General features: G+C 47.8%; 1 protein-coding gene across 2 annotated transcripts in view; it reads left to right on the top strand.

Moving 5' to 3' along the window:
• The window catches only part of LOC119169457 (A-kinase anchoring protein pkaap), a 91,420-nt gene that overhangs the window by 8,339 nt on the left and 68,731 nt on the right, over positions 1-14,350 (top strand). For both annotated transcript variants that reach the window (XM_037420523.2, XM_037420527.2), the window contains exon 3: positions 1,532-2,458. In XM_037420523.2, the coding sequence (XP_037276420.2) occupies positions 1,532-2,458 (927 nt within the window). The remainder of the gene's footprint in view (positions 1-1,531; positions 2,459-14,350) is intronic.

Raw genomic sequence — 14,350 nt, forward strand, 5'->3', positions numbered from 1 at the left:
AGCAGACCAAAAGGTCTGCCTCCTTCTTCCCTCTCTAATGAAGAGATTACAGTGAAAGCTGTTCTGGGAGATCGCAACTATGGCCAATATTGGTGCCATGATAGTTTGCTGCCACCGGGAACTGTAACTATGTAACTACCATACTTAAAGATTAAAAAAAAAACATGAGGGTAGAACTGGGTTCAAAACCAGGCCCTCTACATGGCAGCCCAGTATTCTACCACTGAGCTATTCCGCTGCTTGACACTCCTTTGTAAACTGACCTTATGGAGACCTTGTGTGAGGTAAGGAATTGCATAAACATATGTAATAAAGTGTTTCAGAACAGTGAAGTAACAACCAGATCTCACACAATGCGGATAGCATCACGAATGTGTCATTTGTTACTTGAACCCATGACAAAAGCCTGAAGCATAATTCACCATCATCTTCAGCATCAACAAAGTGCACATAAATATAGTTGTGTAGCGGGTAGCATGCTTCTCCAAATAATGCCATAGTAAACACTCCCCTTCTTCACATGTAATACCATGATTTATTGTGTAGTGGGTGCCATTCAAGTGTGCTTGTAGCAGTAGTTCCCCCAAGAGTGTTTAAATTTGTACGAGAAAATACCCCCCCTGCCCTCCCCCCAAAAGTGAATTTGCCATTTTGACACCGAAAAATCCACTGGAATCTGTGGCAGCCCCACGTCAAGCGGTCGCTCCTAGGTGGTTTAAATGTCCAACGAAAGTGCGCTGCCCGCCCTCTGGCCTAAGCAGTATGCGCACTTAAAACTTCGTTCTTCTCTAATAGCGCTTTTTTTATACATTTTTAAACTTCAATGTACCGTTTCTGAAAAAGATTGAATTGATTTTGATGAAACTTTGCATGCACAAGCTACAAGTTGGAAACAATCTGAACTAAAAAAGTTTTTATTGTTGCAAAAAGTGATGCTGTAAAAAAATCGAACATCAATACCTTCTGTGGCTTTGTGAATGCAGTAACTTTGTATTTTTTCACATAAACTCCACAAAGTATGTCCTATTTTTGTACTTTAGATATAACCTATGTGTCTCTGCGATAACTTGGTCAAACATCACTACATTCCTTTCAGTGGTTGCAGAGAAAACGTACATTGAGTAAGTGGACCCACTTTAAAATTTGAGAGTGGGCCACAAGAAGGATAGGCCATCCAGGCATAAAAAGAGAGTGCCATGTGATAACCAGTGGCATTCTTTGTGAGCCCGTGAAATTTCATTTGAATACTTGCTGTAGTTTATGAAATATTGTGTGAAAACTTGCATATACCATTTACCCCACCATACCCCCTTTAAAAAGGCTGTAGAAAGGCCGCTCTTCCAGCTTTCACTGTGACTGTGCTGTGCAGTCTAGCACACCTGGCGTTATTATTTTTTTCTTTAACTTGGTTCGCAGCAGTAATAGAACATTCCAAAATGAAGGCTTAAGGTGGCCATTCGGCTGTTGCCAATATTTTGGTAATTTTGAACTTTAGTACAGTTTTTGAGACTAATGTCTTGATTCTGTGCAGCGGAAGAGGAGTATGAACCAAACCTGTGCGTGCGGACAAAGTCTTGCCTCTCGAAGACCCTTGATGAGGTGCTACAGGATGCCGGGGCACTCGCCTACTTCATTCAGTTTGCAGAAGAGCAGGGTGCGCGGCCCTTGGTAAAGTTCTGGATGGAGGCCCAGAGCTTCCACGCCTCGTGCATTCTCCGTCGCTCGTCTGCTTCGCACCAAACTTCCATCAAGGACTTACCACTGCCCCATAGGACGCCGGTGAACGGGGAGAAGATAGAAAGGGACGGAGAGAAGCATTCGGCGGGCGACTGCCATCCCGTGGTCTGCCGCGACAGGGAAAAGCGCCCCCAAGTCACAGATTGTGATGTTTCTCGTCGGCAGGCCGACCGCGGGCCTCTTGGTAACGGACACGAGGAGGACGTGGCTCGTTGCCAGGACAACAAGCAGGTGACGTCCGAAAGTTCCCCGTGCCTAGGTTCACAAAAAAACTCAAGCAAGAGTTTGCGAAGCCAATGTCTTTCATCGACTCCGCGTTTGGATGGTGCGGCGGCAGCGCTGCCGTTTGGAAAGGACCCTCTGCAAGCAGCAAGTTCGTCTTCCGAGAATTCACCACAAGCCTTTGCGGAAGGTTCCAGTGCAAATCTGTCATCCGTGCAGTGTGTCTGCCCCCGCGAGTGGGACTGTGCACCGGGCATTGCTGCAAAGGGGAGTGCGGGTGAAATGCCCTGTGGTGTTGTGCAGCAGTCGAAGGGTGGTGAAGGTGAAGTGGGTGGTCACAGGGGCAGTGTGGGAGGTACAAACTCGAGGTCATTGTTCACGTGCAATCTGAATGGCGTACAGTCGTCTTCTCGGGAAGGAGATGATGTCGATGCGTCGACCGGTGAGACCTTCGACGGTCAAGACATCTCGACGAGGCCGTCGCCGGGACGGCGTGATAGTAAGTTGCTCTTATCACTGCCCTCATGTTGCTTGCTGCGGTCGTTAGTCATGGCATAATGAGCTAAGAGTATTAAAAACTCGAAAAGCAAATCATAGGTGCCTGCGTCTTGACTTCGGTTCAGGAAAAATTTTATGCTTTCGGAGCTGTGGCCATCTAGCCTAAATAGTCTGTTTTTGTCGATACTTGGACTTGGTATTCTAGCACTCTGTCATAGATACAGGTAACTACTACACATTGACAGTTGTAGCTTTTTGCAGGATTGCACTGTGTTGCCAAGCTGAAATTATGGACGAGGAAAGACAACTCTGTTGGTTGTCTTGACAGTTACTTTCATGCAGATGTCAGTCCACAAAGCCAATGTAATATCCTGTTATCATATGATGTTGGTGGGACAGCAGGAAACAATTTTAAATAATCTCTTGTTTTTGTGGGTGTGAAAAATTGAATTCTGCTTTTTTTATTTTCCAAGGTAATGATACTAATATGAGGCATGGTGTAGAGGGTTTTGGTCACCTGTGTTTTCTTATTGCGCACTTAAATCTTGACGGACCGGCCACCTGTGATCTTAAGATCAGCAGTGATACGTCTGTGACAGGTTCGATAAATAATGCCGGTCGGGCTGGTTATTGAATGAGAAAGTGGTGAGATTGATTTGCATAAAATATATATATATATATATAAAAAAAGGAAAGCAGTCTATACCTAAGGGCTCATTTTTCCGTGTTTTAACACAATATTAATGAGATCTAACAGACAGTAATGCCAAGGAATGTACAGGGGAAGTTATTAGAACCAATGGAATGTAAATAAGAAGAAAGAAAAGTGGATGAAAAAATAACCAGCCGTGAGCAGGAATCGAACCTACGACCTTCGAATAACGCGTTCTATATATATATATATATAATAAAGCATCGTTTTTCGTTTGCTCGTTCGCTTCTTCTGGTGACTTGTATGTATATATATAAATAAATATATATATATATATATATATATATATATATATATATATATATATATATATATATATATATATATATATATATATACATACAAGTCACCAGAAGAAGCGAACGAGCAAACGAAAAACGATGCTATATTTTTTATCCTTGTTGACAACGCTCCCGTTGTGCCATATCCCATATATATATATATATATATATATATATAAACAAAAAAAAACACTATGAGGGAATGCTAAAATGCAGAAAAAATAAGCTAACAAGCACCGACGAGGCAGAAAGTAAATACAGTTCTCATTAAAGAGGGGAACCTCTCAAAGTCTGAATGGTCTACCGAATTCACTCGTTAAAGTTTTTGCATGGTCATACAGAATATCGACGCATCTCTCGTTAAAGAGGGGAACCCTCTAAGAGCCCAAACAGCCTCTGAGTACAGTCATTAAGGGGAGATGCGAGTCGAAAAATCGCGTTTTTAGCGAAATTTCTCGTATTTCTGATTTTTATTGCATTGTAATCTTCAAACCTTCTTCTTTCATCTGTGAAAATTTCAAAACTAAATTCGAACCGCAAAATGCAAAAAAATGTGTATGAAGGCATCGCGGTGGCTCAAAATTTCGTGAATTTGCGCCGATATTGGCCATCTTTGACTGCGCGCTGCTCCCCGTCGCAGTGCCGCCCGCCATCGCGATCGGTTGAGAAAGTTGCGTCCGGCCTTCTTCTTACAGCTCCGACGACCGCCAGTTTCGTACGTGGGCAAAAAAAAAAAAAAACGAGGCCTTTTTATCACATGGTTTGAGCGGTTTGAAACGCGCGGCACCCTAAGCCGCATCGTCATTGGCTACCGAGTCATTGTCAGCTGTGTTGGTGGCGGCCATCGGCATTTGGTCCGTCTGCTTTTCTGCGCGTCTACGCATATTCCCGCGATGACAAGCCCGAAAAAGTGCAACGTGAGACCACAGAAGTTTCGAACGAAGCACAAGTTGAAGAGAAGGCGGCGTAAAGCGCCCCGAACGACGGCGACGAACGAGAACACGCCTACGTGTGCTAGGCCTGACGGTGGCATCGACTAGTGTGCGAGCGACAGTGGCTGCGATGAAGGGATTGACGCTGCGCTTTCTTTCGTCAGTGCTTCGGAAAAGAAGCTCGGCTTCTTCGAAAAAGACGAAAGACAGCGCGATGAGGTTTGTGCAACGACAGTTTTGTGCGACGCCCTCTTGCTGACGGCACTTGTGGCAGGTGCGGCATGCCCTGCTTGCGGTATTCAAAAACTTGCCGTTCGGGAGCCGGCAGAAAAGCGCAAGGGACTTTCGTCGCTCCTCGAACTTCATTGCGAAAACAGCGAATGCTCAGCGACTGTTCTTTCGTGCTCCTATACGTCACTGTGTGTTACGGCGGTGGCAGCAGCCGAGTGAGCCAACGGTACGACAGTGGGAGCTCCCGAGATAGTTTCGCTGTAAATGTGAAGGCGGTGGTGGCTGCATGCGCTGTCGGCATTGGGCATGAGCAATTGTCGAGATTTTGCTCCATTATTGGACTCCCAAAGCCAATGCACAACCGAGGATTTTTTTCGATAGCAAAGAAGGTGCACACCGCTGCCATGGCAGCTGTGAGTGAAAACTTGCGCCGATCCAGAGAGTTGACGAAAGAAATAGCAGGCGAAACTGATGTGGCTGTTATGTTCGACGGCACTTGGCAGAAGAGGGGCCACAAAAGCCACAACGGGATTGGCGCAGTTATCTCCTTAGATACTGGCCTCTGCTTAGACTTCGAGGTCATATCAAATTACTGCCTGACATGCAGTAGGCACAAGGATATGGGCCCAGACGAGGAAGTGTGGCAGGCATTCCATGGCCCAGTCTGTGAAAAAAATGCAGACTGATCCTCCCATGCCATGGAAACGGAGGCTGCAATGCGCATTTGGCAGAGAACATTGACTTATGACACCCCACTGCATTTCATGACATTTTTGAGTGACGGTGACAGCAAAGCATATAGTGCAGTTTCAGAGTCAGAAGTCTATGGCGCTGTCAATATAGAAAAAGAAGACTGCACTAATCATGTGGCCAAGAGACTTGGCACCGCGCTACGGAAGCTGCATGTGCCATTACCACGAGGGCAGAAAATGAAAGAGCCAGCCATTCAGAAGCTCCAAACATACTATCAGATTGCCATAACAAGCAACAGGGGGAGTGTACGGGATATGTACACTGCAGTATGGGCTTCGTACTTCCACTCATGCTCTACTGACAATGCTGGCAGCCACAAGTTTTGCCCAGCAGGAACAGAGTCGTGGTACACCATCAACGCGCTGAAGCACTTGGTGAACCTGCACCACGCCACACACCTCTCCTGACAAAAGCACAGGGATTGGCTGTTTTGCCCATTTATAAGCGGCTAACGGATGAGAAGCTCCTTGCTCGATGCATCAAAGGGAAAACCCAGAACGCATCGGAATCCCTGAACAGCAAAATTTGGCTACTTTGCCCCAAGACTAAGTTTGTCTCCCGAACGGTTGTCGAGACTGCCGCAGCTATGGCAATCCTGTGGTTCAACAAGGGTCATGCTGCTTTCGAGCACATCCTGGAAGAGCTCAACATACTGCCATCTAGAGATCTAGTTACTTTCAGTGATTCCCGCGATGCGAGGCGCATCAAGAGAATGTCCGAGCATCTGACAGCAGAAGCAAGGGCCCACCGTCGTCGTGGAGTGAAAAGGGCACGGCTAGAAGAGAGTGCTCACAAGGACTGTGAGGGCACAACCTATGCTGCAGGACAGTTCTAGTAACTTGCAGTGCTTTTCAAAGTTCTGTTGAACATTATGGCCAAAGATTATGCATTTCTAACAACTCTGTGATAAAAAAAAAGGTTTCAAACTTTCAAATGCGTTTTTCTCCTTTTGCAGTTTTGTGTGATCTGTGCTTCTTACACACGCTAGTTCGTATACTTAGAATTGTCATACCTCTATGAAATTTTGCACATAGCATGATGAAGGCCCATAGAGTGCAAGTATCTATTCAGATTGTCAGTGCTGCTTGATTATGTTTTTCAAAAATTACATAACATTGAAAGCCCTTGGCAACTAGAGCCATAGTAAGTTTTTCTATTTTATTATTGTATTTCACCTTTTTACACACAAAATTTATATAGTTTTTCGCACTATACAGTTCCAAAGGATCATAGCTATATCTGCATGCTTTATCTCAAATTTTCATAGGTCAGAATTGTTGCATAACAATGGCCAGAATTTTGCAGTATCTGACCTGCAGAAAGTAAACCAAGCAATCTACATGAAAATAAATGACATATTTGAAAAGAGGAGAAAAAACTCTATTAGCATGCCAATTTGTGTTAAATTCAGACTCTTATTAAAGAAAATCGTTTTTCGAGTAGTATCTCCCCTTAAAGTTCTGGTATAGGAGTCCGGATGCACAAAGTCCGGATGGTCTTGGACAGATACAGCCCACCAGCGGTTCGGGCCCATCAATAGTCCAGTAAGGAAGCCGCTGTGGTGAGAGGGCACAAGCTGGGACCTGTAGCCCGAGGATTCTCTCCTGCTTCCGGTAGACAACGTCATCCATCTGCGGCCCTGTCTTCTGTTCAAACATCAGAACCAGGCCGTGCCGGGAACTCGCCAATAGCCTGAGTGGTTGAATGATCACCAGGACCCCGTGGTTGTCATTGCCTGCTAGGTGGATGCCTTGACGCCTGTGTATTCACACCCAATGAGCTCGCACGCTGCACCCTAGCCGCCTTCTTCCAACCACCAGCACAACTCTTCTTCCTTTTTCTTCCATGCAGTCGCTCTGGATCTTTCTGCGATTTTCTTGTGTTTTTCTTCTTTTTCAATGGCCAATGTTTACAGCACTGGCGCAGGTAACTCATTGTCAGTCGTCCATCTTCCCGCGCCAAATTCGAAAATAACTTCACTTGTGCACTTCACTCATAACAAGAGTCCCCCCTTTTGAAAAGTTTTTTTTCAATGAAAAATAAACTGCAGTTCAGTGCGGACCAATCACTAAGTGTCACCCATGCACAAAGCATCCTTAACAAACGTTCAAAACATACAATCCAACACTAAGCATTGCCGTTCAATTGCACGTAGTATCTTTTCCTCGAGGCTAACGTTAATAGCAGGCATACGACACAGGTTGGAGGAAGCCACCATTCTCGTGCATAAAAATAGCGCTCATACAATACTCTGAGGCCTCAGACCAAAGTACTTATTCTCTTTTAAGATCAGGTGCTTTGACTGCGGTTGCAGAAAACAACGCTGTCTTGAGCGATCCAAGCTTGTCCTTTCTTAATGCACGTGGTCTTGTTCTTCACCACCTTTCTAGTAATCTCTGTGAGCCGTTGTGCTTTTCCGCAATAGCAAGACATGTGATCTTGGACCTTGAAGTGGTAGTAGCTTCTCTGGCCTCTCTTTCTTTATGACCGCAAAAGATGATGTCCGGGGGAGCTCTTCTTGGCGGCGTTCATTTTTTTTAGCATGTTGACGTGGAAAAGTTTTCTGCTGTGTCCTAGATCGAGCCAGTAGTCGTAGTCGTTTTTCTTACTAATTCCTGGAAACGGTCCCTTCCAATGCAGTAATAACTTGTTGTTACTTGTGGGAAGCAATATGAAAGTCTGGTCACCAGCTTACAGTTCACGTTTATTGCTGTGGCGGTCATAACTCTTTTGCAACACCTATGCTCGGCTCAGATTTTCTCGTGTCTTCTCAATTCGTTCGCCTAAATCGAAGACATATACGTACGTTGTCTTAAGCTCTTCGTTTTCCTGTTCTTCTGTCCATAAATCTTTCAATATACTCAAAGTTCCTCAAAAATATCGGCCATAAATAAGTTCAATCTGTGAGAACCCAGAGCTTGCCCGTGGTGCTTCACGATAAGCGAACAAAAAGGTGCTAGCAAGCAATCCCAACATTTGGGCTGTTCTTGGACCATATTGCAGAGCATTTCTTTGAGTGTTCCATTAAACCTCTCTACCATCTCGTTGCGCATAGGGTGGTATGGAGTGCAGCTCAGATGCTTCACAGCCAGTAGTCTCCTTCATTAGATGTGCGGTAAAACATGATGCCTGGTCACACACGACTTCTCGTGGAAATCCGATGTGAGAAAACATCTTGACTTGTCCCTCGACCACTGTAGCTGAATCAATTGCTGTCAGAGGCGCTGCATCAGGGTAGCGTGTGGCGAAATCCTTAAGAGTCAAAATATATCTATGACCTTTTGCCGAAGCTGGAGTTATCAGTCCAGTGATGTCGACCGCCACACGTCCAAGAGGGGTGTCGATCATCGGCACACGCCCTAGAGGTACCTTGCGCTCCTTGCCTTTAGGTAAAGTTCTTTGACAGGCGTCACATGATCAAATGTATCTGCGGATATCTTCTTGTACCTTAGACCAGTAAGATGCGTCCAGAGCTCTATCTCTTGTTTTTTTGACAGCCTGATGACCTGACATGACATTCTCATGAGCCAAACGTAATACTTGGCCTCTCAAGGACTTCGGGACTCTGGCCTGTTGAATGCTCTTACCAGGGGACAGGAAGTACTACCGGTAAAAAATGCCATTCTTGACGATGAAAGAAAATTATGTTGAGCCTTTGCCAACAAACCTCTTACCCACTCTGGCTCTGCAGGTGTCAAGTGTCCCGTCTTTTCCTTGTTCTTCGCGAAGATCTTTGCAAGACATCTGCCCAAGGAGTTTAGCAGGTGCAGCCCTTTGCAAACTCTTGAGACCTGTGACACCAACCAGACGAGAATTTGGTTGGTTCCATTCGTCCGCAGAATGAGCGTACTTCTTACTGAATTGATCCCGAGAAGAATGTTTCCATAAAATGTAGGGGTCATTGGCGTCATGGGAACCTGGTGCGTTTCGTACTATGGCATCGTATAGTGGCGATGTCATACACTTGACGATGGCCGTGCCGGAAAAGTATGGAGATGTGATATGTATTTCCGCCTCTGGGACAACAGTGGTGCTACCATCAGCCAGCCACCACGTAGTGGTAGTGCCAGTAAGTGCTTCATCAGGTACTAATGACCGGCGTACCACTAACGTGTTGCTTCCAGTGTCCCTTAAGACTTGAACCACTTGTCCATTTACTTCCCCTGGTAACACTGGCATGGGTCGTTTCTTACGTTGTGGTTGTGTCCTCACCGTGCCCGTAGCATTGTCATCTTGGTCCGAGTCGTCGCCATCCATCAATCATGGATTGTTGTGTACCAGTCTTCTCTTTTGGTAGCATTAAACAAGATGTAGTTGACTTTGAAGTGCTATTCAATTTTCGACAGCCCTTACAATCATGCCCCAATTTACAGCAGTTGGTGCAATATACTTGTTCCAGCTTACTTCAACAGTCTGAAGCCTTTTGCCCCTTACGGCCACAAACGAAACATTGAATTTCTGCTCTTGGGCTTGAAATAATTCAGCCTTTACAGTTGTGTCCTTACTCTTATCCTGAACTATGAACAAGTTCTTCAATCTCTTTGCTTCGATATATTGTAGTGCCATCATCACCATCGTCATTTTTTCCATCACCGCGCCGCGTCTCTTGCGCAGCTGGCGCGAGCTCGAGCTGCGCGAGAATTAGAACGAGCTCACGCACCTGGCCCGTCGGACGTGGACAGCCACCGCGGCTCCGCTTCAGGCCTAGAATAAAGTGGCGAGATCAGCAGGTAGCAGGTACGTGTGATGAAGCTCTGCACGGGGGCTCTGAGGGAATGTACCTCTCGGAGGGAAGGTCAGTCGCAGTGGGGGAGTTTTCTACCTCGCGGTCGTGATCAGGTGCAGGAGTGGATGTTTCTGCGACCGGATCAGGTGTAGAAGTAGTTGAAGCCGGGGTACCGAGGTAGCGGTCAATGGAGGGCTGCGGACCGGTTCGTACCTTGCTCTGCGACGCCGGGGAAACCTGCCTGGTGCGGGTAAACGGAAGCGGACGGTATGTGTTGCCGCTGCGGGCGAGCACCGCAGTGCAGAGGGCATCGTAAGGCTGCGGGCTGGTGCTTGAAGTGGCAGCGAGATGGCGCAATTCTACCGGTAGGGCGTCGAGAATAATGGCGTGCATCAGCAGCTGGTCCGTGATGCCATTCACCGCAAGAACGGCGTCGAGCTGCATAAACCATACCTTGGGGTAAGTTGATTGGTACGGCGGCACTGGTGGGCAGAGTTGCGGGAACATGGCCGCGGGCCGCTCGGCGAAGGGCGTGTTCTCCGGGTCACCAATGTAGCGGCGAAAGAAGGAGAGACGTGAGATGACGTCGAAGACGGCCGATGGGGCCGTGCTGATCTCGCCACTTTATTCTAGGCCTGAAGCGGAGCCGCGGTGGCTGTCCACGTCCGACGCGCCAGGTGCGTGAGCTCGTTCTAATTCTCGCGCAGCTCGAGCTCGCGCCAGCTGCGCGAGAGACGCGGCGCGGTGATGGAAAAAATGACGATGGTGATGATGGCACTACAATGGAAAAAATGACGATGGTGATGATGGCACTACAATATATATCATCTGCCTCTGCCATGGATTCCATAGTCTTACAGTCCTTCTCCCATAAGAAGAACGCCAGCTTACTGCTGCAATTCACCACGGATTGCTCAGCCACTATCAAGTCATGCACCGAATGAAAGTTCCTTTCTGTCTGAGACATTTCAATTCATCTATCAAAGAAACTTTGGAGTCTTGTGGCATACTGTCTTCCAGTTTCGCCGTCTTCAGGCTTGCTCTTCCAGAATTTCTCCCTGTAGCCATCAGCCGCGAATCGAAAACGCTGGAGCACTGCCAACTTTACCTTGTCATACGACAGGGAGTTGTCAAGTGACGACTGTCCAAATACTTTGAAGGCTCATTCACACCGAAAGCACGTCAAAGCGACCAAGCGCGTTCTTCGAAGCAGCGAGTGCGTGAACCTCTTCAGACCGGCCGCCTCCTATGGATCGCTACGCGGCAGAATAGGCGGGCATCTCGCACTTTTGTGCACCTGTCCTTGTGACATGTCGGCGCTTTTTCCAAACGTACACCCATGCCACCACCGCGCCTCTGTTGTGTGGCATTCTGATTGGCTGCGGCAAAATGGCAAGCCTCGGCAAATGGCAAAAAATTGCTCCGAGAGCGATCGCCCTTTTTGCCTGGTTTCTCTTTCACTTTTGCCGCCTGGAGAAGAGGTGTTTCCCGCTTTCCGCGTTGCCGCCTTGATGCTTTGGCCGCCCCGCCTTCGGTGTGAATGAGCCTTAAGTGCTTCTTCACTTAGACACAAACTAAGAGCGGTTGCCCACTTTTCTTGTGGCCAATCCTGACCTGTCGCCACACTCCCGAATCTCTTCAGGTGGGCGTCAAGGTCGTCATTGTCCTCGTTGAAAACAGGTATGAAGTTGTGTGGTTTACAACTGCAGAAGTGCTCCTTTGGATGCCCGTGTCAGCTGCCATGGGCTCTTCGACACCGGCCTCAGCTACTCTCAGGCGTAGTTGCAGCGTCCTTTCTTCCATTTCCAAGTGTTGCTGGCTTGCTTCTTGGATTTGGCTCTCTATTTGTGCTAATTGAAGACGTAGCTGTATATTGCGGTCTTCCAGCTTCAACTGTTTGTTCTTTCTTTGTGTCTCTCTCCGCGGCTCGTTCATAGTGCTCACGCGCTTCTCATGCCTCAAACCATGCCTGCAACTCCGTTCCTTCCAACCCCATGCGTTCTACCAACACCATCAGCTCTCGCGAGCCCATTTTCTTCTTTTCGTTATCGTTATGCAAATGTACTCTTTAGTGTCAAACGCTCACATCCTGTTGTAGTGGACACCAATTTGGGACATGTTTGGTAAATAATGCTGGTTGGGCCAGCTAATAAAATGTTATTCTTCGACAAGAGAAGAAGATGAGCGTATGATTTGCATGAAAATAAATATATTGCAAGGGGGTTTAATAGCGACGCCAGGTAATAGGCAGAGAGCCGGTACGGAAACAAATGCTCGGGTAGTCCAGCGTCTGCAGCTCGTGCACCCGCTCGCGCTTCGCACTCAGCGATGGTCCCACTAGTCATTGCCTTGCGAATTCCCCACTACAATGCCCCGGCGACGAAGATGAGCCATCCTGGCGACTCAAGGTGACGAGAGAACAGGAGGGTCGTAACAGGGCTTGAGGCGACTGACGTGGACTGTCTCACGACCAAGGCGGCACTTGTCCGTGGACGGCTTGAGCGGTTCAATCACATAGGTGACAGAAGAAGGGTGCTGTATGACGCGGTAAGGGCCCGTATACTTCGGTGCAAACTTGGGAGTCAGTCCAGGAGAGTGGAAAGGCAGTTGGAGCCACACGAGAGAACCGACGGGGAAGGTATTCTGAACAAGATCATGGTCGTGGCGATCTTTTTGGAGGGCTTGGTTATCGGCTGTGAAGAACCGTGCAAGCTGACGACACTCTTCGGCATGTTCGGTCATTTCAGAAATTGGGCTGAACTCGGAGGCATCAAGATTGTATGGCAGAATTGTGTCGAGTGTGTTGCCTGGGTCACGACTATATAAAAGAAAAAATGGAGAAAAGCCTGTTGTTGATTGAATCGTTGTATTGTAGGTGTACGTCATGAAAGGAAGAACAACGTCCCAGTTGGAGTGGTCGGAATCAATATACATAGCGAGCATGTCTCAGAGGGTTCTGTTGAAACGTTCCGTTAGGCCGTTCGTCTAAGGGTGGTAGGCTGTTGATGTGCGGTGTATCATACGGCATGAATGTAGGAGCTGCTGCAGAACTTCGGACAAAAATACGCGACCTCTGTCACTCAGCAGCTCCCGTGGTGCACCATGACGAAGAACAAACCGGTGCAAGATGAAGGTTGCAACGTCACGAGCGCCAGCTGAAGGTAGCGCTGCCGTTTCGGCGTACCTTGTCAGATGGTTGGCAGCCACAATCACCCATGGATTACCACCAACAGAGCACGGTAGCGGGCCGTATAGGTCAATCCCAACACGGTCAAATGGGCGTGCAGAATATGGCAAAGGCTGCAGTTGACCGGGTTAATGAGGGAATGTCTTGCGCTGCTGACACTGGGAACATGAGCGAATGTGTTTGCGTACAAACGTGTACATACCCCGCCAGTAGTAACGTTGGCGGATCCGCTCATACGTCTTTAGCGCACTGGCGTGTTGCAGTTCAGCATGAAAATATTTGCAGATATCAGATCGCATATGGCTGGGTATGACTAGCAGCCATTTACGACCCCCCACTTGATAGTTGCGACGGTATAACAGGCCATCCCGTATGACGAAATGCGTTGCTTGGCGGCGAAGAGCACGCAGGTAACCGGAAGTTGATGCGTCGGAAAGCATATTAAAGAGCGAGGCAATCCAAGGGTCCTTCCGCTGTTCGGATGGCATGTCTGTGACGCTGACGGCAGAGAGGGGAAGGTCCAGGGCTGATATATCCGTATCATCAAATTTCACGGGTGATCGTGAAAGCGCATCTGCGTCAGAGTGCTTTCGCCCCGATCGGTAGACGATGCGTATGTCGAATTCCTGGAGGCGTAGTGCCCAACGTCCGAGGCGGCCGGAAGGATCTTTCAATGAAGCCAACCAACAGAGTGTGTGATGGTCAGTTACCACATCAAAAGTTAGGCCGTTCAAATAAGGCCGAAACTTGTTTAACGCCCACACAATCGCGAGGCACTTTTTTTTTGTAACAGAATAGTTGGCTTCTGCCTTAGTGAGGGCGCGGCTGGCATAGGCGACCAGATACTCCGTAAAACCTGGTTTGCGTTGCGCGAGTACTGCACCAAGGCCGACACCACTTGCATCCGTGTGTACTTCGGTTGGCACAGTAGGGTCGTAATGGTGCAGTACAGGTGGTGAGGTAAGGAGTTGGCGCAGTGTTGCGAAGGATTCGTCACAGGCTGCTGTCCAATTCGAAAGATCTGCAGGGCCAGCAAGGAGTTTGGTGAGTGGAGCGATGATGGAGGCAAAG

The sequence above is a fragment of the Rhipicephalus microplus genome, unplaced genomic scaffold (genome assembly GCF_043290135.1).
Source record: "Rhipicephalus microplus isolate Deutch F79 unplaced genomic scaffold, USDA_Rmic scaffold_23, whole genome shotgun sequence".
NCBI classification, from domain to species: Eukaryota; Metazoa; Arthropoda; class Arachnida; order Ixodida; family Ixodidae; genus Rhipicephalus; species Rhipicephalus microplus.